The sequence below is a fragment of the Paralichthys olivaceus genome, chromosome 15 (assembly GCF_024713975.1).
Source record: "Paralichthys olivaceus isolate ysfri-2021 chromosome 15, ASM2471397v2, whole genome shotgun sequence".
NCBI lineage: Eukaryota > Metazoa > Chordata > Actinopteri > Pleuronectiformes > Paralichthyidae > Paralichthys > Paralichthys olivaceus.
In genome coordinates this window covers 8,836,802-8,859,989 of record NC_091107.1, presented here as the reverse complement: position 1 = coordinate 8,859,989, position 23,188 = coordinate 8,836,802, and the positions used below count along the sequence as shown (strand labels likewise).

The 23,188-nt window shown below is 40.1% G+C and overlaps 4 protein-coding genes and 1 long non-coding RNA gene across 10 annotated transcripts in view; 2 read left to right on the top strand and 3 right to left on the bottom strand.

The window, feature by feature from the left end:
• snx12 (sorting nexin 12) overlaps window positions 1-775 on the bottom strand; it is a 108,584-nt gene extending 107,809 nt beyond the window's left edge. For all 4 annotated transcript variants that reach the window (XM_069539823.1, XM_069539822.1, XM_020097379.2 and 1 more), the window contains exon 1: window positions 466-775. In XM_069539823.1, coding sequence (XP_069395924.1) covers window positions 466-630 — 165 coding nt within the window. In that variant the 5' untranslated portion in view covers window positions 631-775. The remainder of the gene's footprint in view (window positions 1-465) is intronic.
• A 149-nt stretch (window positions 776-924) lies between these two features.
• Window positions 925-6,793, bottom strand: LOC109635689 (cytokine receptor common subunit gamma-like). The gene is made up of 8 exons (XM_020097044.2): window positions 6,420-6,793; window positions 5,658-5,760; window positions 4,940-5,109; window positions 4,596-4,729; window positions 4,345-4,510; window positions 3,768-3,867; window positions 3,314-3,374; window positions 925-2,762 (listed from the first exon to the last, which is right to left on the bottom strand). Exons 1-8 carry the CDS (start codon window positions 6,481-6,483, stop codon window positions 2,508-2,510), a joined length of 1,053 nt encoding a protein of 350 aa, XP_019952603.2. The 5' UTR covers window positions 6,484-6,793; the 3' UTR covers window positions 925-2,507.
• A 2,202-nt stretch (window positions 6,794-8,995) lies between these two features.
• On the top strand, window positions 8,996-21,186 carry LOC109635879 (sodium/hydrogen exchanger 6-like). 2 transcript variants are annotated; one of them, XM_069539814.1, is made up of 17 exons: window positions 9,074-9,417; window positions 10,631-10,830; window positions 11,062-11,139; window positions 11,334-11,410; window positions 11,533-11,645; window positions 11,981-12,086; window positions 12,471-12,599; window positions 13,359-13,500; window positions 13,972-14,077; window positions 14,670-14,758; window positions 15,814-15,927; window positions 16,434-16,545; window positions 17,108-17,261; window positions 17,352-17,382; window positions 17,510-17,598; window positions 17,842-17,947; window positions 18,175-21,186. In XM_069539814.1, exons 1-17 carry the CDS (start codon window positions 9,141-9,143, stop codon window positions 18,496-18,498), a joined length of 2,247 nt encoding a protein of 748 aa, XP_069395915.1. In that variant the 5' UTR covers window positions 9,074-9,140; the 3' UTR covers window positions 18,499-21,186. The 2 variants fall into 2 exon arrangements, with proteins under 2 accessions (XP_019952907.1, XP_069395915.1); XM_020097348.2 differs by lacking the exon at window positions 12,471-12,599 and having other exon boundaries at window positions 8,996-9,417.
• Window positions 20,133-23,188, bottom strand: part of LOC138413805 (uncharacterized) — a 5,944-nt gene continuing 2,888 nt past the window's right edge. The window contains exon 2 of the long non-coding RNA XR_011246213.1: window positions 20,133-22,353. This is a non-coding gene — a long non-coding RNA (uncharacterized lncRNA). The remainder of the gene's footprint in view (window positions 22,354-23,188) is intronic.
• Window positions 21,665-23,188, top strand: part of LOC109635739 (four and a half LIM domains protein 1-like) — a 10,801-nt gene continuing 9,277 nt past the window's right edge. The window contains exon 1 of one of the 2 annotated variants that reach the window (XM_020097094.2): window positions 21,665-21,820. The gene's annotated coding sequence lies outside the window, so the exon portion shown is untranslated. Of the gene's footprint in view, window positions 21,835-23,188 lie in introns of both variants that reach the window. The other variant, XM_020097093.2, reaches the window with a different exon arrangement.

Here is a 23,188-nt window from a genome sequence, read left to right as displayed (position 1 = left end):
ACGACTTTGACTAAAACCACTGTGTAAATACGAGTTAGCTGTTAGCTCCACCTGCGACAGTTTTCACTTTCTCTGCAAACATAGAAGTTAGTTAAAGCGTTAAAATATCACGTCAACACTATATTCGACATCTGCTTTCTCTGTGCGTGCTGGAAATCGCCGACACGTTCAGTAAAACCTCTGCTACGAGTTAGCCTTCTTGCTAACGCTACATCAAAGAGAGCCCCCCCTAAACAAGCTAGGCCGCGGAGGATCCCCGTTCCTCGAGTTCTACCGGCGCCCGACCCGGAGCCGCCTCCGACCGCCCACCGCCGGGCATCACAGCCCGCTCCGTGTGTTGACATCGGATAAACATGCTAACGCTAGCAGCGACTGTGTAATTACCAGTTAGCTTAGCGGAGAAAAAACAACCAGAAGCTAACGCTGCAACATGGTGTGTTTCCCCCCCCCCCCCTTAACACTCACCCGCATGCGGACTCCGTAAGTTGTGTGTCGGTTCCGTCCGACTCCAACGATTTGTGGATCAAAAACGTCTATTTCCAGAAAATTGCTGGGGGGGCCGTAAGCATCCGTCAGGTCCTGGGGCTTGGAATTCAACCGGCGAGTGTCGGCCACCGCAGAATCTGTCATTTTGTCAGGTTGTAGTCTTTGGACGACCAACGGCGAATCAGCGTCAAAGCAACTATATGCACGGCGGGGTGTTAAATCTCATCTGAAGGCATCGATCGCTAGCGGTAGCCGGGTAGGTTCAGCTAAGGAAGTAGCCGACTGGAGTCTCTGGTTGCGGGGGCCAGCCGCCCTGCGCCCTGCCCTTCGAGAATCTGGAAAATACGTTGACTCAGTTCCGCGCTGTGCGGGACACTCCGCACTCCCCCTGCCGGATGTGACGATCACTGCACGGGACACACACAGTCAAACTCAGGGTCAGGATTGTGATCAGGTCATTTTTATTTAGTAAGAACAACAGGTACATGTGGGAGTTTACAGCTGAGTTACAATGGAAATAAACATTAAACATGCAAAGAGGTTCCAACAACGATACATGTGGGAGATACACTGATAATCAATGTCCAACCAGAATTTTAAAAAGTACATTCAAAGATTTTAAAATATGTAGCGGGGGTCCTGCCCTTTACCCTGCTCGACCAATTGCGAGTCAGTCTCATCTGTCAGTCATGATGATTTATTCATATAGCCTCAAATAACTAATTTGCCTGAAAAATTTAAATTCACACTTATCACACTGTGGAAAAAACCACAATAGTTTCCAACATTAATGTCCAACCAAAATTTTAAAAAGTACATTCAAAGATTTTAAAATATGTAGCGGGGGTCCTGCCCTTTACCCTGCTCGACCAATCGCGAGTCAGTCTCAGCTGTCAGTCATGATGATGAAATAACTAATTTGCCTGTAAAATTAACACGAACAAACATCACACTAATCACACTGTGAAAAAAACGACAATAGTTTCCAACAACAATGTCCCACCCCAAAAAAAGTACATTCAAAGATTTAAAAACATGTAACATTCAAATGTATAGGTTATTAAAAATGATGTGGTTGTTATGTAACTATTCTTTTGGTGATTTCAACATGAGCCTTTGGATATTGCAATGTTTCATCACTTTCATCATGGGGTTTACACATTTTATTAAGGCATAATTATAATAATAGTCCAATAGTTAATTTAATCTAAAAACATGTATCAGGTGCCTTATTAGAGTAAAGTAATACCTGATAAGTGAGTTTACAGCATATGGTGTTTTTTTTCTCCAATCTACATTTGTGTTACTTGCATCTATTTTCATTTATCTGATCATTGTTCACAGTAAATAACAAAATTGCAAAACTGCATGAAACTAGCACAAAGTATGTTCAATATCACATACTACATGTTACAGAGCAAACAAAAATGTATCCTGAGCTATCGCTTGAATAATATCAAAAACTGGGTGCCAGAGTCTATATAAGATATTGCTGGTGCATCAGAGATACTAGTCTATCTGGGTATACATTTTGTACCAATGTCTTACAAAAGGTTAAATATATATGAAAAGTGTACATATATTTCACAACATCTATCACGAAGCATTCACAGTTAATCTAACTTTAAAGATGCATATAAAGAATAAGTACCAGAGTGAACGAGAAATGAAGAGTTCATTGGTTTTACTATGTTATTATACGATAAGTGTTGTGAGGAATGAAGTCCTGCTTTGCTTGTATTTTCAATGGGCGATTTTAATTCAGCTTCTTCTCAAGACCATGTGTCTCTTGCCAAAATTACATTCAAACATAGAAAAGCTTTTGCATCTTGTGGTTGGCATCCGTAAACACTAATAATTCTGATTTAATTGTTTGCCTTTAAGTGTCTCAAGATACTTTGGTTTCTTCTGACAAGAAGATTTAAAAAAGTACAAATCATGTATTCTTAGATGTGTCGGTCAGTATAAGAATTTCTTGATCGAAAAGTCGCTACAAACCCCAAACCTGAGTGAGAGGCCTCCTATACAGAGACCTGCTCCTCCTCCTGAGAAGAGAGAAGACCCACGGAGGTGGAAGAGGAGCAGGAGGTGGAAAGGTCTGCATTGTTCGCAGGGATGGAGACAGAGCAGTCGGTTTGGTCGGTGGTGACGGAGCAGTTGGAGCCATCAGAGCTGTCGCTGTCGGACTCAGAGACATGGCAGTACTCCCGGACAGGACAGGCGTACTCGTTGTAGTTCAAATTCCCCTTCAGGCCTTTGGTGAATCGAGGCCAATCCTTTAAGGAAGATAAAAAGTGATGATGTTTGACTTCTCTTACTATCAACTCACTGTCGCTTCTGTTATGTTGCTGTGTTGTCTTTCTATTCTGACCTTTAAGATATAATCTGGTACAGTGCATCAAATGGTGACATTTATGTTTTAAACTGTACATAGTCCCTTTTCAAAAAAAGAGAAAGAAGATTAAATCCCCAAACTTTTTCCATTTTGTCCCCATGTGGTCTAAACTGGTGCATTAGAATGTCTAGTTTTTAATATATCTGTTGGAAATGTTGAGATGTAATTTGGTAAAAAAAAACTTTCATATTCTCCCTTTGGATGAGTTGTAATTATTTCTGTGATCTTTTGACATCATTAGGTCAAAATATCAATTTTGACTGGTGAAATTCCCATCAGCCTTAGCGTTGCAAATATTTAGCATTGACATGCTAATCTAAGAGGTGGAACATGTCATATACCTTCTTACAAGTACAGTATCCAGTGCCCATTAGCATAGCTGTAGGCATGTAGTCTGGGAGAAGTATCAGCTGCTGGGTGGTGTATACTCACCTCAATGTCGAAAAGGACCAGGGATGGCTTTGGAACAACAGGGATTGGGATGATTCGGAGCCTGTATGGGAGGTAAACACATTCTTACTCCCACAGGATCAATCAACAACAGATCGACCTCGCTACAGCGGCTCCATCCCCCAATCTCTACTGCACACACTTTAAATACGCAACATCGTGATATATGTATGCTTAATTTCTTAGCTTCATTTATGGATAGTGGGAGGAACTGGAGTCGGCTTTATATACAGTCCATGGCTTGGACATGGAGTCCTACAGAATTAACCACCACATATGGCTGAAGAGGGCGCCGTTGCTCGGTAAAAGTTACATAATGTTGCTTTAAACGATCAACATTTTATTGCAAGATTTATGCCAAAATTTGAGGAAGCAAGTTTGTGAACACACTGCAATAATGTACCACTACTTAAACATGACATATGGGCCAACCCACCTTTCATTGGGCAGGAACATCATGACGAATAGGATGAGAATAACAGCAGCGACCACATATAGCAGAGGAGTCCAGGCATACACATTCGTTGGAGGGATGTCTGTGAGAGACAGAAAGGGACAGATTATTCATATAATATATAATACCTTTAGTGATTTTTGTGCACATTTGGAGCAGCAATTGCAGCGTAAGAGCCACATTTGATGTGCACTTGGAGACAGAACAGGAGACAGAACTTTATGGACAATGTTAAATTGACTGGGTCATATAACTGAGTACATATTTAAAGAAATACATAGTGCATGAATATTATTGGGTTTTCAGTTATATTTCTGGCTTTGAATCTGGCTTTTATTTGCCAAACTGTGTTGTGTCATGAAACAAACAAAGACAAGTGCATACCTTCGCACTTTGTTTTCAATATGGCAAAACCACAATTATCAAAATATCTATCCTCTTTTCCATTTACCAGTGTATCTCACTCCGTTCACACTATTTTTTACATATCTGCTCAATTCTATTGCAAAACCGGTTTTAGTTTTAATGTTGTGTTTGATTGGTGTTCAGGCAATTTTACTTGTGCTGTTGTTGGATCCCCAGACTGCAGGCTCACTCCAGTTACTCCAGTTTAAAGACTCTCCGCAGCGCTCCCCTATTTTGCTCCGCACTTGCAGCTCATATTTGGAACTGCTGGAGGGCAAGTTGATGCAGTAACTCTGAGCATCATGGTTGGGCATAGAAGTCTGTGGAGTATTGAAGCAGAAAGGTGGGTAGAGAAAAAAAACATCGACACAAAGAACGAAAAAGAAGATGATTTTGTGTTCTTACCTCCCACTTCCTGTCATTGACCCTGAAGCGGACCTCATTTTCCACACAGTGAGTAGCAGTCTGATTCCAGTAAAACCACAGGTTGAAGTCAGAGTCATTCTTGACAGTCAGGTTGTCTGGTGCATCTAACACCACTGGAGACAAGACAGACCACTCAGTGACAGAGAATACTTCATATATGAGAAGAAGAGAATAAGCCAGATCTGGTAACTGTTTTCTGTTCCATGTTAAAAAAATTATAAATCTAACTTGTTGCTCTGATGCAGCAGTTGGTGTAAATATCTCTTAGTGAATTTTGAATCATGCATCACAGTGTTATACTGATCCCCACCTAATAAACACACCTTTTTGTTTCAGATTATGCGTCTTCAGAAAAGTCTTGTTGCCGTGTGACAGTTTGGTGTTAAATGTGTAGAACCGATTGGATAACAGGTCGTTGTAGGGTTGGATACATCCAGTGTTCATGCTGTTCTCTGACACATAGGTGGTGCAGTTATGGATCTTACTGTGGGACCTGTGTAGAAATCCCTGTTTAGTCATTCACACTTAAAGCAAAGTATACAGCTATGTCAACTGTTATAGGAATATTGTACATAGGGACAATTTCAATGCAATATTTAATTATTAATATTTAATTTGATGATATATTGATTTTATTTGTGTGAAATCGTAACAAGTAACTAAAACAGTTATAATATATCATACAGGAAACTGCCTGTAATTGAAACCAACACAAAAAATCTGGACTGAAGCAAAAAAGAACTGAAAACCATTACTCAAAGTAAAACAAACATCTTTGTTTGCACCACAGATTTATAAAAGAAGTGGTAGATCTTCCTCTCAATTTCAATATAAAATGTAAAAGTCAAATAGGCCCTACTTTTAATTAAAAATAGTGATTCAGCTAATGCATCATGGCCACCGTCACCATCATGAAGGTGTGATCATCTATGATTCTTTATCTAACTTATCTCAAGTTTGAAATTTTTAAGTTTAGCCAAATTCAGATGACTTAAAAAAAGATTGGTTTCATGGTTAGAATTCTGTTACTGTAACTGTCACCCCATTTGGAACCAGCTGTAGAAGGTATAATTGACGTCTGGGGTCCCGTGTTTATTCCAGGAACAGTGCACATGTTTCAGATGAATCACCCAACAGTCCACATCTGTCGGAGGCACACAAGAGGTTGAGAACAAAAGAGTAGTTTCATTAAGGCAGGAGAATAAACAACATTAGGGTAACTTTCGTGTAACCAAACAGACTAATGGCTGACACACACACACACACACACACACACACACACACACACACACACACACACACACACACACACACACACACACACACACACACACACACACAAAATGAGGAAATGGCATTGAAATGACGACAAGGGGAATTCATGCATCATCAAGGAAGTAACGTAAGTGATTCAACACACATTTTGTCAGTTGTTTTTGATAAAGTTGCTATTAATTTACATTTACATTGATTCATTGGCTTATTAAGGCGTAATCGTATTTCAAGGCAGTTAGCCGTTCTCCCCAGTTCCTCTTTTGAGTGTAAGCTTCAGAAAAATTATCTGAAAAATAGTTAAAATCAGTCATGTTCACTGTTTTTCAAGATTTTGATGAACTAATATTGTTGTTATCAACAAATAAAGCAGTCTGACATTGTCATTTCCCGATGGAAGATATCATTAAAATGCCTCAAGTAAACCGAATAACCTCTACATGTCTAAAAAGACTAAAACAGTTATTATTAATATCATAACTTGCCTATAATTTATATATTAATGTTTGTTTGTCTTCAAATTGTTCTTACCAGGTGGTTCTTTTGATAATACATGTCCAGTCAGACAGAGAAGCAGGAGCAGTCCAGTTGGCATCGTGTCAAACACAGACAGGATCAGCGTAGGTCTACTTCTACATCAGAGTGTCAAGTGCTGTATTTCTGCCTTTGCTGCTACATTTGACGTTTGTGGTTTCCTGTCAGCGGAAACTGTCAGCGTATTAGGCGACAGATCAAGAAGATAACTCAGTAGTTAGGCTTCACACTGTGTGGCTTTAATGTCAAATAACTCAGAAGTCTGACTTACAAATACATGTGAGTGAAACCACACACTACATGTATTTGGCCTTTTCAACATTTGAATGGAAATGTTATTATTAATTTCCATAAATTGGTTTTACAGTGAACAAACCAGATTGCTTTATGTGCATTTGTTCTACTGCTGAAGTTGTGTTTAAAATTAAATTTCAAATGGTTGAAATAGAATTTTACAGGTGAAAAATTATTTAAAAAAATAAAAATAAAGAATACAACTTTATTAAAAATCCAAAACTTAAATAGTGCAAACAGGCTTTGGGACCTCCCTGTTTTTTTTTTAAACATTCTTCCACATGCCCTGTTTTAAGTTTTGTATGTAATGGCCAGTCCAGTACATACAAAACTTAAAACAGGCTGTCAAATGCATTTTACCCACAGTGACTTCCATCTTGCCCCTCCACCATAAAGGCCTGATAAATTCTCTGCTCATGTATTGGTAGTCCCCTTTCTTCAGAGGACTTCTGCAGCTCTTTTAAAGGTGATCCTTGAGTTCTTGGTCTCAATGTGATACCATAAGCTCCCCCATCTTAAACTAACTGAGGCCACTGTGCTCCTGTGAACATTTAAAGCTTTAGAAAATGTTTTCCATCCATGCTCTGATCTCTTGGCTTAGTTTTGTCTTGCAGTGTGAACTATTTCTGAACTATAGACTTGCCACAGGTGGACTCGTACCTCTAAAGTTAAAACATTTTTGAATTACCATTATGGATTAGTGACAGTAAAAACAGCATTTATTTAAATTATAATTAAATCTACAATACAAAATAAGTGCAAGAAGTGATGGATTGAAGATTTTCTGAGGTGGCGGTAGCATAATGGCCTCCTTGAACTAAAGTATGATTGGTACATGACAGAAAGTGATTCTCTGATATTTATGCCATGTACTTTGTCTGCTGCTAGTTTTTTCTGTGGGTTTTGTTTCCTGTGCACGGAAACTGTTACAGAAATAAAGATTGAGAAGATACACCTTTGGAACAAATCATGTAGGTGCTGTTACCAACACACTGAGGAACTGTTCAAATACACTTCACTACCACACTACCAAATTTCCCAGGGAGTAATCAATCAATCAATCAGTCAATCAATCAATCAAATTTTATTTGTATAGCCCATATTCACAAATCACAATTTGTCTCATATAGGACTTAACAAGGTGCGGCTTCCTCTGCCCTTAACTCTCAACAAGAGTAAGGAAAAACTACCAAAAAAAAAAAAAATCTATTAACAGGGAAAAAACCTCAGAGAGAGCCAGGGATTCCTAGCACGATGATCAGAAGTGCAATAGATGCCACGTGCAGCTGAACACGTCCACACAATTACAATATTTACAACATTGATAAGAAGATACAGTTTAGAGGAAACAGTTTTATACATAATAAATAGTCTGATAGCGATGAACAGAACAGCAATGACATTTAGTATATCAAGCAGACTATACAATAATCCATGAACAGTCACCACCACGATGATGATCCATTACACAATCCACAGCAATTTGCAACATTATTAAGAAAAGTGCTATATAAGTTTATTATTATCAATGTTAAGAACTAGTTCAAAGTTCAGTTCATTCAGATGAAAATGAACTAGTTCACCTTCATTTGTTCCATTTTTTATTAGGATGATGTAGATGACAAACTTTCGATCATGAATTTAGTTATTAATCGATGGCGTCACTTTAACACTGAGTCCTGATTGTGATGATTGTACACAATGCTGACTGGTTTTTCATGATGTTTGAATGCAGCCTCACAAACTCTTTAGTGACTCAAACAAACACTAAGTCTGTGTTTGTGTACTTCATGTACTGATCAGGTCCTGATAATTATTGCAAACTTCCTGTCAATGGGATGTGAGATTAGTACATGTGAGTGCTTCATCATGGCAGTCCATCCCCTCAGACCGGCCACAGCACGGCCATGCTCCGAGCACCGGTCTGGAGCTTCAGTGTTCAATGACCGGCGTTCACGCACAGCACTGATTATTATTATCATCATCATCATTGTTATTATCATGATCCACCACCACGATGGAAAATACACAGCTCTTTGTAACATCGTTAAGAAAAGTGCTATATAAATTATATATTATTGTAATTGATTGTGAGAAAGAAGCAAATTAAGGGGAATTGATATCAATTCCCAGTGGTTTGTGCTGCAACCAGCGCTGTTCTGCTTTCTAGTGGATTTCGTTGCACATTGAGTAATTTTATCAAACGTCAAACTTCAACCCTTCAAACATCGTGAGACATCGGGCGATTGCGCTGTAAAGCCCTTTTACTTTGAAGAGGCGGAAGTCGTGTTGTTTTGCTAGCGGGCTGCGGAAGGAGCTGTCATCCGCTGTCGTTTTCTCCTCCTCCCTCCCCCCCACCCCCTCTAAACAAAAATCCCGACGGGAATCGAACAACAAATGTGAGCGGCTCACAGAGAAACCACGATGGGAACCACACCGAGACCTATCCCTGGTGTCAAGCCGCTGAAGACGCTCCTGCTGCCGCCGTTCGTGCTGACGCTAGCGTTGGTCGGTATCCAGGGCGAGAGCCATGCGATGGACAACGTCGCGACGGAGCGGATGGCTGAGGAGAGCCACCGCCAGGACAGCGCCAATCTCCTCATATTCATAATGCTCTTAACGCTCACCATTCTGACCATATGGCTGTTCAAACACCGCAGGTTCCGGTTCTTGCACGAAACCGGGCTCGCCATGATCTACGGTAGGACGGCTAACATAGCGGCTAGCTAACGGTGCCTGCCAATCACGCATGTTAAATTAGGGTAAACATTAGCTGCCGTTAGCTCCTCAAAAAACACTGGGGCGATTTCTCCTGAGGGGACACTGCTCACGTGGAGAGGAAAAACACCATCCACGATTCAACTTGATATTATACACACGACTGATTGTAAATAGTCATGTGGCCAAACATGTCACCTTCACGTCACATTTCAATCCTCACGATAAATGTCACATTATTATTTCTTTTAATTGTAGACACTGAAACATGCACCTCAGTGAAAGTAAGGGTTTGAAACTCTTCTTTAAAGCTTCAGTGTGTGAGATGTAGGTGAAAGGGATATAAACTGTTTTGTTATCACTGGTGTGTTTCATCTAAATGGACCCTTTATATTGAAATACTTTATATTTACATCAGGAGGAGCTCCTCTCAATGGAAGCCGCCATGTTTTTTTTTACAGTAGCCCAGAATGGACAAACTAATCACTTTTTGATTTTTGAAGACAGCTGAAGGCTACCACAGGTTCTCTGTCATGTTTGGAATTAGAGTGAGGTGAGGCTGCAACTTTCGACTTCACCACTAGATGTCACTAAATTCTACACACTGAACCTTTAAACAGCAAAAAAGGTTATACATGTGAGTCAGATGAATTATGTCTCATACCTCCTCAATGTGTACAATACATAAACTATATTTCATTTTATTTCATTTATGTGTTTCATTAGACCGGGTCTATTCTCATTAATCAACAGCGAAAGGACTGTGAATGAGCCAGTTAGCTCACTAGTTTCATCCCTGGCCAGTTTTTAAAATGGCAACCTAAAATTAAAATAAAATGACTTACTATAGTCAACACATATACCCAGCCCCTCTGCCAATGTCAGCAGGGATTGTCTCGAGCTCCCCCCTGCGACCTCATAGGATCAGTGGTAAAGATAGATGGATGGATGAAGTGAATGGGGAAATGTATAGACACCTGCACCTTCATCTGCTCTCAGCACGCAGTGAGAAGTTGCTATCATGAATTCATTAACTAATTGTGCCATTAGTTTTTTTTAAAAATAGAGTTCAATCTAATTTAAGTATGTAGCTCACTCACATAATTCAAAGTAGGGTGCATATGAGATACTTACTCATGTTCTTTAGTCTAATTGCTTTGCCCTCACTCCCTCTGTCCTCCTCCTCTCTCCCAAAGGTCTGTTGGTGGGTGTGATCCTGCGGTTTGGCGTCCACGTGCCCCAGAGCATGAGTGACGTGGTCCTCAGCTGTGCCGTCAACGCCAGCCCCGCCACTCTGTTGGTCAATGTCAGTGGCCGATTCTACGAGTACACCCTGAAGGGGGAAGTCAGCCGCAGTAAAGGTCACCAAGTGCAGGATGACGAGATGCTGAGAAAGGCAAGGGAGCGCACAAGATCACCTGAAAATATGTCTTATGGACTGACAGTACCTGTTTCAGAAGAAAACATTCTAAATCTGTGATTACATACAATTGAGTTTTGTCTCATCAAACCTAAACATGAAGTGTGTTTCCCGAACCTTTAGAGGAGATCAGCTCACATGCACTTGATTCCACCAGAGGAATCAGGTTCTAAATGATGTTCTTCTTCTTATAACCTTTGTCTTCAGGTGACCTTTGATCCAGAGGTGTTTTTTAACATTTTGCTGCCGCCCATCATCTTCCACGCTGGTTACAGTCTGAAAAGGGTAAAAGAGTCAAAAGATTTTATTAAACTCTCTTTCTGGAAATTATGTATAAGACAACAATTGAAAATGTTTATTATCTTGCGTGTGATTCTTCATGCATTCTTAATTATTTAGATATTTATCTAGATATTTCTAGCTGAACAACCAGCACTAGATGACATCTGTTTTAATAAATCAGTCTTTGGCTGTTTCAGAGACATTTCTTCAGAAACATTGGCTCCATCCTGGCCTACGCTTTCATGGGAACAGTTATTTCATGCTTTGTTATCGGGTAAGTGGTTCAGTTGTCTCCAAAATCATCTCAGAAACATTCATGTTATGTTTTTACCATAATTCGTAACATTCAGACTTAAATACAGAAGATTTTGCTTCATTTTTTTCTTTCCTCCCAAGGTTGATCATGTATGGCTTTGTGTCCTTCATGAAAGTTGTGGGACAGCTAGGGGGAGATTTTTACTTTACTGACTGTCTCTTCTTCGGGGCCATTGTTTCAGCAACAGACCCAGGTAGGTTCTGTCCTATTAGCTTTCACTGTCCACATATACAGAGGGATTGACACTTGCATACCTTCGCCAAAGGGCCCGTCTCATATTGTTAAAGAAAGTGATAAAACAATTCCTGGATACACCCCTTTGTGCAGATCCTCACCATAGTTCGATGAGTTCTTACTTGGCCAAAGTCCCATCTTTACAATATGTTTTGTTGATATCACTAATGTAGTTTGTTGTTAACTCCTTGGGGAAGGTAACATGAATGGAGGCAACTCAGGCTTTCTGCTTTATACAAAAATAATAGTTTGAAGACTTCATATGAGTGTTTTTTTCCCTCCTCTGTATTTCAGTGACAGTGCTGGCTATCTTCAATGAGCTCAAGGTGGACGTGGATCTGTATGCTTTACTGTTTGGGGAGAGTGTCCTCAATGATGCCGTGGCCATCGTCCTCTCTTCGTAAGCTCTGATTTCAAGCTCCAGAAATATCCACTCACAGCAACATGTATTTCCCACTTTTATTCCACCAAAGTAACATTAGTTCCAGATTAAATGACAGGCTCACATTTGATACCACAACTCCATCTCCTACTGGCTACAACTTTTAAAATGTGCACGGGGCATGTGAGTATTGTGTTAAGACAAATTTGGAAAAAACCTGTGAACCTGTCCTTTAATCCAACTTGTTGATCTGCACTGCAATGAAGCAAAATTCCAGTTTTGATTGTAAATTGCACATGAATGTGACACTAATCATACTAACCATCAATCCCTGTCATTTCACTGCTTGCCCCCCGTCACCCACTTGTGTCATTCATCGCCTGCCTGTACGTATGTCTGCAGTGTTCTCCTCCGCTTGGAGAAGCAGGGTAGGCAGGGCGCTGAGGCCATGCACTCCTCAGGAGACGATGGCCCAGTCTGGCCCGAGGGGGCGGAGGAATGGCTGGGAGAAAACCAGACATTGAGCCCCCGGTGGGTGGGTGGTTGGTTTGGTTGATAGAGGGATTTTTTTGCATGGTTGTAGTGCTAGAACCTGATCATCTGCCTCTGCATTCAATGTAATGCAAATATTTTATTTAGAGAGAAGCCTTGAACAACCACCCATTAGGATGATCAGTTCCCTGCCCTTACCCCCTCCATCCTTATTTATATCCACTCCTATATCTTTTTTCCTTTTTCTTAATGCTCGGCAGAACCAGACAATCACCAGAAAATACCTTTTAATTAATGCTTTGATTTGTGTGTTTATCACTGCTGGTTTATTTGTGCTAGTGTTTTGCTTCGTCTTTAGGTAATCTGGGTGCCCCATAATGGTGTAGCTCCTGAATTGATTGTTTCCTTACTTATTTGCACTTTAGTTGCATATCAACCAAATAAAGTTGAGAGATCCAGGACCAGTTAGAATTGGGCATGCAAGACCCCAACCTCCCACCCTTTTGTAGCTGTAAAACCCAACTCCAGTCCAAGTGTGTTAAGTCTTTGTGACTGTTCTTTAGTGGAAAACATAATCCCCTAAATTTCCAAAAAGACTGAATTGGATTTGGGTTGCTGCAGCTTTAATTTGATGCTTGACTCTAACATTTTGAAATTCTCAAGAATTACTCTTTGTGTCTATATCTGAGCATGTGCATAGCATTTGACCACTTCCTGGATTCTCAGAAATGTCTTATTTCCTTTTTTCATGTAAATGTTTTTATTATTTCTGTGTTCTCATGTCTATCTGACCTTTAGGTCCATTGTGGCGTACCAGCCGGCAGGAGACAACAGCCACAGCTTTGAGGCCATGGCCCTGTTGAAGTCTTTTGGCATCTTCCTTGGTGTCTTCAGCGGATCCTTTGCTCTTGGTGTGGCCACTGGAGTCATGACGGCTCTCATATCCTCTCACATGTTTACCAGTGTCTATCATGGGGCTGACAAATAGAGATAAACAACCATTCACACTCACAGTCACCAAAGCCGAATATGCCTGTTATGTAATGGTGAAATAAACAACATTAATATATATTCACAGATATGACAATGCTACAGCAGACTACAACAAACATTTGTTTGAGATTACTACAGTTGCTTTACTTCTCACTCAAGATAATTGCAACTTGTAGTTTGACAATTTTGATTCATATTTAATTTGAGATAAGAAAAGCCTTTATGAGTTAAGCTGAAATGTATCCATCCATCATGAAAGGGTTTTTTTTATGACTTCAGATTTATTTGCTTTATTCCATTTGTTTTATCAATCTTTCATTCTGTTCATATTTTATTCATCTCTGTATTTTAATATTGTCATGTTATTGTCTTGGATGTGCCAGTTCTTGTTTCGTCCTTGACTTTCAGTTTTTATCACGTGACCAAGTTCACTAAATTAAGAGACTTCCCCCTGTTGGAGACGGCTCTTTTTTTCCTCATGTCCTGGAGCACGTTTCTGTTGGCTGAGGCCTGTGGCTTCACAGGTACGCCTGCACGACTCACCCACCACTAACTGCAAGATAAACAGTCTGATTCCATCAACAATGTAATTAACTTCTTTTGGCACTCTGGCCATTTGAATGGTAGAGCTGGGTAGAACCAAAACTTAACATAATTTGATCAGATTCAACCCTACTTTTGAGTCATGTGTTTTTGACACCTGCACAGTTTCCATTCATCAAGCAGCCAGATATTAATAGCTGTCTTTTTATCTGTGGAAGTTCCAGCTAGTGCTCTAAAGTCATGTTATTAACACAGTGAGGGATGAGTAATTCACACCAGTGTGTCTGAAATCATCGAACCATCTGAAACAAACCCTCAGACTACTCAATGTACGTGTGATGGATATTTGAAAGTTAGATGTGCTTGTCTTTTAAACCACAAGATGAGCCAAATTTATCTGTTCATACATTTCATTTTTACCATTTTATTTTCTTAATGAAAAAGGCTAAATTAATATTTTCATCTCTATTTTAACTGATTTTATTAAATGCTTTCGACATTCAGTACTTAGGTATAATTTATGTGTATTTAGTGACTTTGAAGTGTAATCTGTGTATCTTTGTTTTAATTCAGGTGTCGTAGCTGTGCTGTTCTGTGGGATCACTCAGGCTCACTACACCTACAACAATTTGTCCCCTGATTCTCAGGACAGGACCAAACAGGTGAAATGCGATAACACTTATCCCGTCCCATTGTGTCTACGATCTTTACACAGCTTTAATCATTGCTAGTCTACTACTACCTGTACTAGAGGTTATTTTTTATTTCCATTTGAAAATCTAGTTATTAATGCCTACTAGTTACAGAATTGAAGATAAAGGAGAAAACAAAAAATCCCACTGAAACTTCCTGAAAACATTTAGAGGAGAGAATGCAGAAGTTGCTGAAGATATTGAGAAATCAAACCACTTTCATTAATCACTGAAGCTTTAGAGCTCATTAAATTGGCGTCTTCGGGTCCATTGCACAAACCACTCGGTGTCATGTGGTGTACTACGGGCCATAAGGGGTCACTACATGACTGGGCAGGATGTATTTGGACACATGTGCGTAGTGTGGTGCTGTGTTTCTAATGGGTTAGTTTAGGATCTGAACTGGAATAAACCCAGGATCATCTTTATCAAAAGCAGCAGTGAGACTGAGGAGGAGAAACAAGACAGATGCATCTCTGAACATCTAGTGTTTCTCAGATAAAAGACAGAACTGTGAAATTCATTTTTTGTGCATTTTTTAGAGCCTCAAAACCAGACTGAGATGTTTTCTGTTGAAGATAATTTGTGTTGAAAGAGTCGGTTGGCTGGACGCACACTATGGTCTCAGTTGTTTTCAGGATTTCAGGATAAATGCCAGTTTACATATCTTAAAAACAGAAATTAGGAAGGAGTCCTGCTCACAGTTGGTCACTTGCTCGAACTTTACTTATCTAAAAATTTTAGTTAGAACTGTTCTGGCTTCTTTTACGTAACAATTTATATTTCATGGAGTAAATAAACATTGCTGTAGTTTTAAATGTCAAAATCAACTATGTACATTAGCTACTCAATATGAAAAAAGGTTTCCCAAATGTGATTAATCTACATTTCACACTCATGCTAGTATGAGTCATCTGATGAGCAAAGTGAAAGAATGCAAAGTTTATGAGAAACATCCAAAGTGACTGAATCAATGCAATGTTTCTCTTTTCATCCTGTATTTGTTCTGTCTCTTCCCCCATCAGTTGTTTGAGCTGCTGAACTTCCTGGCAGAGAACTTCATCTTCTCCTACATGGGTCTGACTCTCTTCTCCTTCCAGTCACATGTCTTCAACCCTTTGTTCATCATTGGAGCTTTTGTATCCTTTTCCTCTGCCTGGAGAACAGTGTTATTAGATGTTAACAGTAAATGATGAGGTTGTTATTTTGCCACAACATGTTCATTTGCTTCTTTCCCGATAAAAAAGAAATGTTGGCCTTGCCACGCAGTTACAGCAGATGATAGATGGCTTAACATATTTAACCTACAGATGCCGCTATTCCGCCTCATTGCCATGCGGCCTTATTTTGACCTACTGTCTATGCATGCGGGGATGCGGAATATTTATTTACTTATTTATTTTCGGGGGGACGTAGTCAAGGCGAGGGGCCGTTGTTGTCAAGGCGGCCGCCTTTACTATAAAGCGCTGCGGGAAACCCTGTATATATGCAGAATATTGAAGTATAGTTATGAGGGGCAAAACAATAAAAGCACAAGCAGAATGAAAGTGAGACTTTCCACTGTGCTATCAACCCACGATTATGTTCCATTCCAGCACTGCATTATTTCTCTGTGTTGTGTCCTTGACCTTCCTGCGTGGTGTAGGTGGCAGTGTTTCTGGGCAGAGCAGCAAACATCTACCCTTTGTCCTTCCTGCTCAACCTCGGCCGCAAGAACAAGATTGGCTCCAACTTTCAGCACGCCATGATGTTTGCAGGTATGTTACGTCTCTGCTGTCTCACGTTTTATTCAAAGTAAAGATTCCCTGACTTGGACCCGAACTGAGTAAACTACTTCTCACCTGGGACCTGGTTCCATGAAAATAAACTGTTAATGATGGTTTAAAAACATTAGCTTTGAGCCTAGATAATGATTTGCTAACTTTCTAGATCAACAAGACTTCCTACTCATACAGTATTGTTATGAATAATGGCCCAGATGCCAGCTGACATTTACTGTTGAACAGGTTAATTATAAAATCCCCTTCATGTCAGTAATGCTTCTATGACTGTCAAAGAACACAAGTCTGAACAACTGCACCTAAATTGAAAATACAGAGAAAAACCTCAAAGTGAGTGATGAGTCTCGATTATCTTATATTCCTTAGTCTGGTGGTGTGAGTCCAGGGGGTCCTGTGTCTCACCCACATCAACAGACTGTATAAAATGCAGCATTTAGAAAATATTGATGTAAAGATCAGCAATACTGACAGAAGTTAATCATTTTTTTGAAACACTCACACTCTTTCTTTGTCTCTCATACCATCTTGTCTCCTTCAGGTCTTCGTGGGGCGATGACCTTTGCTCTCTCCATCCGCGACACGGCGACATACGCTCGTCAGATGATGTTTTCAACCACCCTCCTAATCGTCTTCTTCACCGTGTGGATCTGCGGCGGGGGCACCATGCCCATGCTGTCCTTCATGAGCATACCGTGAGGCCTTTTATCAGCTTCTCTCTGTTCCCGTGTTTCATCTTCTCTGTTTTTCTGTCAAAACCATGTTTGCTATCTTTTCTTTTCCAGGGTGGGTGTGGACTCTGATCAAGAAAACTCTGTAAGTAATCATCTCAGATTAAAATCTCTAATTTTATCACATTTGTAAATTATTTAGCATTGCCAAGTTGCTAACCTTATGTCAAACACAGATAATTGAAACTGTAAAACAATGTTCTGCTTGTCAGAGTTCCGCAGTGTTGGATGGGTCGCAGCGGAGGAACACCAAACACGAGAGTGCATGGCCCTTCAGGATCTGGTATAACTTTGACCGAAAGTATCCTTTGAGCCACATCTTATTTTAAATCTTGTTCTTACTACTGTAGATGCTGTGTTCAGGTTTGAACACCAGAGGGTGCTCTTTACAAACTTACAAGAAATAAGCAGTAGTAACTTGAGTGTAAGTTTGCCGTGTGTTTACCGGCTGCAAACACGACAGAGAGTTGACCATCTCATTAGGCTGTTTAATTGATAGTCAGTGTGTTTAAATTGTTAAGTCCTTGACAGACTTGTTCACCAGCTACCTGAAACCCCTCCTGACGCACAGTGGACCTCCTCTCACTGCTACGCTGCCGGCTTGTTGTGGCCCATTGGCACGATGCCTCACCAGCCCACAGGCCTATGAGGTTGGAACATAAAACATATTTTAATACAGTCTATAAATGTGCAATTTATGAGTTTATTTACTAATTATTTCCCCACATTTAAGATAAAACTTACATCATACTGGTGTTAAAGTTGACGCAGTGTTTCAGGTTTGGATTGTGATTTTATTCAAAGTTGAGTTGGCAGTTCTTCTTGCATCTTCATCTTTTCCTTCCCTCCCTCTTCTTTTCCCTTCTTCACGCACCAGAATGAAGGTCAACTCCATGACGATGACTCTGACTTCATCCTAAATGACGCCAGCGTGAGCTCCATGTACGCCGATGTTACCGTCAGCACCGACGCATCCGGATCCCGCACCATCAACCGCAAGCGCTCCTCCACCGCCAGCACCGGGTGCGGCCCGTTTGACGAAGGCCTGGATCATGAGCTCGCCCTGGCGGAACACGAAGTGGCGATCAGAGGCACCCGTCTGGTTCTGCCGATGGATGACCCAGTGGATCCCCCGACCACTGTCACGCTGCCCCCGCCACCCTCCCCACCACGCTCCGACCCTCGCAGGCACAGACTGTAAGACTTGCACTGTCAGGATGCGTAAAACCCCCAAAACATCTAAACTGTTTTCACAAGAAGAGAAAATCTGTTGTTTTATTTGGATTTTTAATTTAAACGTCAAACTGTTTTTGTTTCATGTTGATACAGGCCTCCTCCCTTGTCTCTTGCTTCGTGACAAACTTGAGGCGTGTTTTCCTTAACTCTTTAATGTGAATGCACTATACGTAAAGTAAGGTACTGTAAATTAAAAGCACCTCAAGTCTATTAGCTACCTTAAAACAATGCAAGATGCACATTTAGCTAATGTTTCAGGAGGCTAAAAAAAAGGGGGCGGTAATATTTGCTCCAGTGTGTACTACTGTGGCGTTGTGCTTTTACCTGTGCTCTCTCAAAGCTCTGATCAACCTCTGACTGTGTGCAGTGATCCCTCAAACAGTTTCATATGCAGTTTCCCCCTTTTCTCTGTGGTCATGTTGCTCCTGACAAAAGATCCTGTATCTGTTTTAGCTTCTGTCAGGTATTTGTATGATGATGCAATGTTCACAGATGCACTGAAATTTTGCTCCCGTGGCACTTACTAACATTCAGTGTTGTTATGGAGCATTTTACTCATCTCACATATGTATCTAAAGGCTAGTTGATGTGACCTGGAGCTCTCTTTCCCTGCGTCCTGTATGTTTGCCTCTCGTCATCTCTAAGAAGAGGCAAAGAGATGAAACCAGGTTTTGATTGGCCAAAGAGGGAACAACTAGAAAAGGACATTGGGATCTGTGATGGGAGGAGTGGTGTTTTTAAAAGATGATAAATATTTTCTTAAGATTGCAGGTTAACTAGATTTGCAGCGTTTAGCCAGTTAATCGATTGGCAAAACATTTAATGGAAACTATTTTGACATTACAGTTATTCGATCAGTTACCTTTTCTCTTCATCGTAATTCGTCAAACAAAAAAATACAATCATTGTCTGATTTCAGCTTCTCAAATATGAGGATTAGTTCTTTTCTTTATGACACTAAATTGAACAATTTTGAACTGTATCCCTGGGAGAAATAATAATTTTCAATTTTTTTACAGCATGACATTCACAGAATTAATATTATTCAAGAAAATAAAATAATTCAATGAAAATAATCTTAAATTGTGGCCCTAAGCCACCGTAGATTCCATAAAGCCAAAAAAGGTCACTGCTTCCATAACCGTGTGAGAAGCATCTCTCATCATCTTAAACTTCAGTATTGCCCGCCTCCTTTCTTCACTTTTTTACTTATTGATTTTATTTTTTCTGACATGATTTATTTATAAATGATGATTTAGATTATTTATTTATTTATTGTTTTGAAGTGTGACATTAACAGTTGCGTTGCCCTGAAAAGGCTTGGTGTTGTGTTTTTCTCTCTGACTGAAGGTACGTTGTAAAGCAGTGAAGTGATGAGGAAGGCAGACGTTCATTCCAGGAATTTGTCGTCCCGTTGTGTGCATGTTAAAAAAAAAAAAAAAAAAAAGTCATACTGTAGCAAACGCTTCTACTTGATACTTGGAAACTAGAGCTTCCCTGTTTGTGTGTGTGGCAAATCTGGCCAAATCTACTGATGGGCTCTTTCAGGGCTAATTTCTGTTTCTTGTTTTTCTTTTGTCATCTGGTTTAATCGTAGAGAAAAAAAAAAGCTAACTGCGGTGTCTTCGAGATGTTGTTGTATTATCAAAGATGACTCTTGAGGGCTGGCTAAACTGTTTTGAATTAAAGTGCCTATTCAGAAATTAAATTAACCTGATGTAGATTTGTATATATTTGATTTGCTAATGTGCAGTAATATGATCTTTTTGTTTTTTTGTTTTTATATGACTCTATAGTTCTTTTGTCAGACATTGTTTTCTCAGTATAATAAGGTAACTGACATTTTACTCTTTGTTCTTGAAGCCCTAAAGAGTGCAGACTAAAATACTGAATTTGCATTAATGGAAAATGACACTTCATATTTTGTCAGATATCATTTTGTGAACCGAACTTGTGTTGACTTGTGGAAACTGGATTCTCTGTCAAAAGTAAAAAATGAAACCTTTAAGAGCTGAATTTAAATTATGGGGTTAAGATGCTCATTCACAGAAGGATGACTGTTTGTCCGTTTTGGACTGTTTTTGGCAACTGAGCTTGTCCATTCTATTCTCACCTAAGTGAGAGATATTTCCTTGCTGAGCCGGCTGACTAACACAGCACGGCTGACTTTTAGGACTTGGGAAGAAGAAAAGAATGACATGTTTATTTTAATTGTGTAACACTGTTGGTTTTCTATGGCTGTTTCTTTATAATCATCATGAGATGTGGACATTTTTCTTTCAGTTTATTTACCTTTTGATTTTAATATCGTGCTTCTATTTGAACCATAAAAACAAACTTTGTTCATGTGGAAATGTTTAAGTAAAATCTTACAACAGCAGCCACAACTAAAACAACACAAATCTGAATGTTAGACTTTGTTTCTACTGTTTGCAAAACTGCTTGATGACAGTTGTATTTGTGAAAACTACACCTGCAATAGGTCTATATGTAAATGTTTTTTTTTTTTTTTATGTGAAGTTATGTTGAGGGAAAAAAAAGTTCATCTCAGATTGAATAGATCTTTCCCTGTGTTGTTCTGAAGTTATTAACGGTGTGTCCTCAGACATCTTGGGAGTGTACAGGAAGTAAATAAAAACTGTTCAACAAAAAAGGAACATGCCTTCTGTCTTTCTTAACGAAGGGAACAAATATCTATCATAGCCTGTGTATGAAGATGGACGACGTGTCTCCAGTTGTGCAAAGATTTAGCTAAACTAATGTGGATGTGGCTGCTGCCGCCTTTGACGTCATTTTACGCTGTGGTATCGACGTCCCAACCATAGACAGGTTCGACCATTCACGAGCCAGTCTCAGCTGTCAATCATTACGTTTCACCCTTACTTATACAGCATCAAATCGAACACTTGTCCCATCCACTAACATGGAGGTTATTATTTGGCTTCACTTCAGGAGAACTGTCATGTCTTCCTTATTTATAGAGTCAGTGCTCTGTATTGGTAAATCTAACATTATTACAAACATTATATTATTAGGACACTAGTGTTTTCATGTTCCTGGTGTGAGTGATCTACATAATAAAACCTGCTGCAACGTCAAGCTGACTTTTATTTTGAAGGCAGACTCACTCCACTTCATTCCAAGTTTTTGTTTTGAAAATGAACGACTCCTTCTTCCGGTCTGAGCCTGGCTGGTGCATTTATACGGCGTGAGGGTCCCGGTGCCGCGGAGTCCCGCTACCCGCAGAGAGACGCTCATCCTCGGCCGAACACATCACTCTGATCCCGGTAAGAAGGAGCAGGTGAGCCCCGCTGTTTATAACTCCGCAAACAACCAAACCTCATTCAACTAAACGCAGATTTGAAACAAATCAGACTTGTTGGTGTCGTTTCTCTCCTGCAGTTTGCAGTTTGAGCGTGAGGAGGTTGTCTCCAAGGTTTTCTTACAAACTTCGGCAATGTCAACTTATTATTGATCTTAATGACAAGAAGTGATCGCCTATATAATATGACAAAATGATCAGAAGCACGTTACTCTGCTGCTCTCTCTCACACACACACACACACACACACACACACACACACACACCTTTAGATTTCATGCACACTATATTAGCAATGCAGCACTTTGACATCCGGAGAGGAAACAAATCTTTAAGTTGTCTGGGGCGTTGGCTGTGTCTGTGTGTGTGTGTGTGTGTGTGTGTGTGTGTGTGTGTGTGTGAGCTACAGTTACATGCTGACTTGTAGAGGTCTGGGCTGCTCCTGAAATCTGTTTCCAGTTAGGAAGTTTCCCTTTTTTCCACCAGATGATGGAACGGCTGAGGAAAAAGGGAAAAAAATGCATCACAGAGGTCAATTAAAATTCCTGTACTGTATTTTTCATTGTCCTGTGTGTGTGTGTGTGTGTGAGTGTGTGTGTGAGAGAGAGAGAGCGTGTTCACATCCATGCAAGTTATGCATATGGCGTCAGTGTAATGTCCACCAGCCATGAAGTAACTTCAAATCCATGTGTGCATGTCATCAGCCTCTTTCTTGTCTGGAGTTTGGATTCTTTACTGCAAACTTTGAGTCATGTAGTAATACAACTGTGATGATTAATAAAGGTCATTTATCTGTCAAAGGAGTCGAGAGAATACAGAACGAAAAAGGAGAAGATATTTTCCGGTGAGATCACAAAGGGAAACATGCAGGATGTTGTGAAACAATAACGTCACCAAAGTTGCAACATCCTCATATCACAAGTTCAGGTATAAAGGCTGGTGCAGATTTGAACCATCATTTGGAAGCACTTGTGGTGTTACAGTCATTTCTTAAGAGGCACTAACCCACATGCAGACACACACACAGACAGAGAGTCAACCTAGAGCCATGTGTGCAATTGACCTTTCGCTGGTGGCTGCAGGGTGATTTTAAATTTGACTCAAATCCGGCGTCTGCATGTTTTTAAAATTACCATGAGCTCATCCCATAAAACACATCACGGCCTCATAACACTTTGTCTGCCTTCACATCACGGTAACTCCCTGTTGGGTTTTTGCCCGTCGCGATTTTAACGGGATGGGTTGTAAATGGGATGCTGGCACACAGTTGAGTTTTTTCTTCCCATTGATCCCCCATGGTAAACCCATAACTTTTTGTTGGAGTTTTTAAATG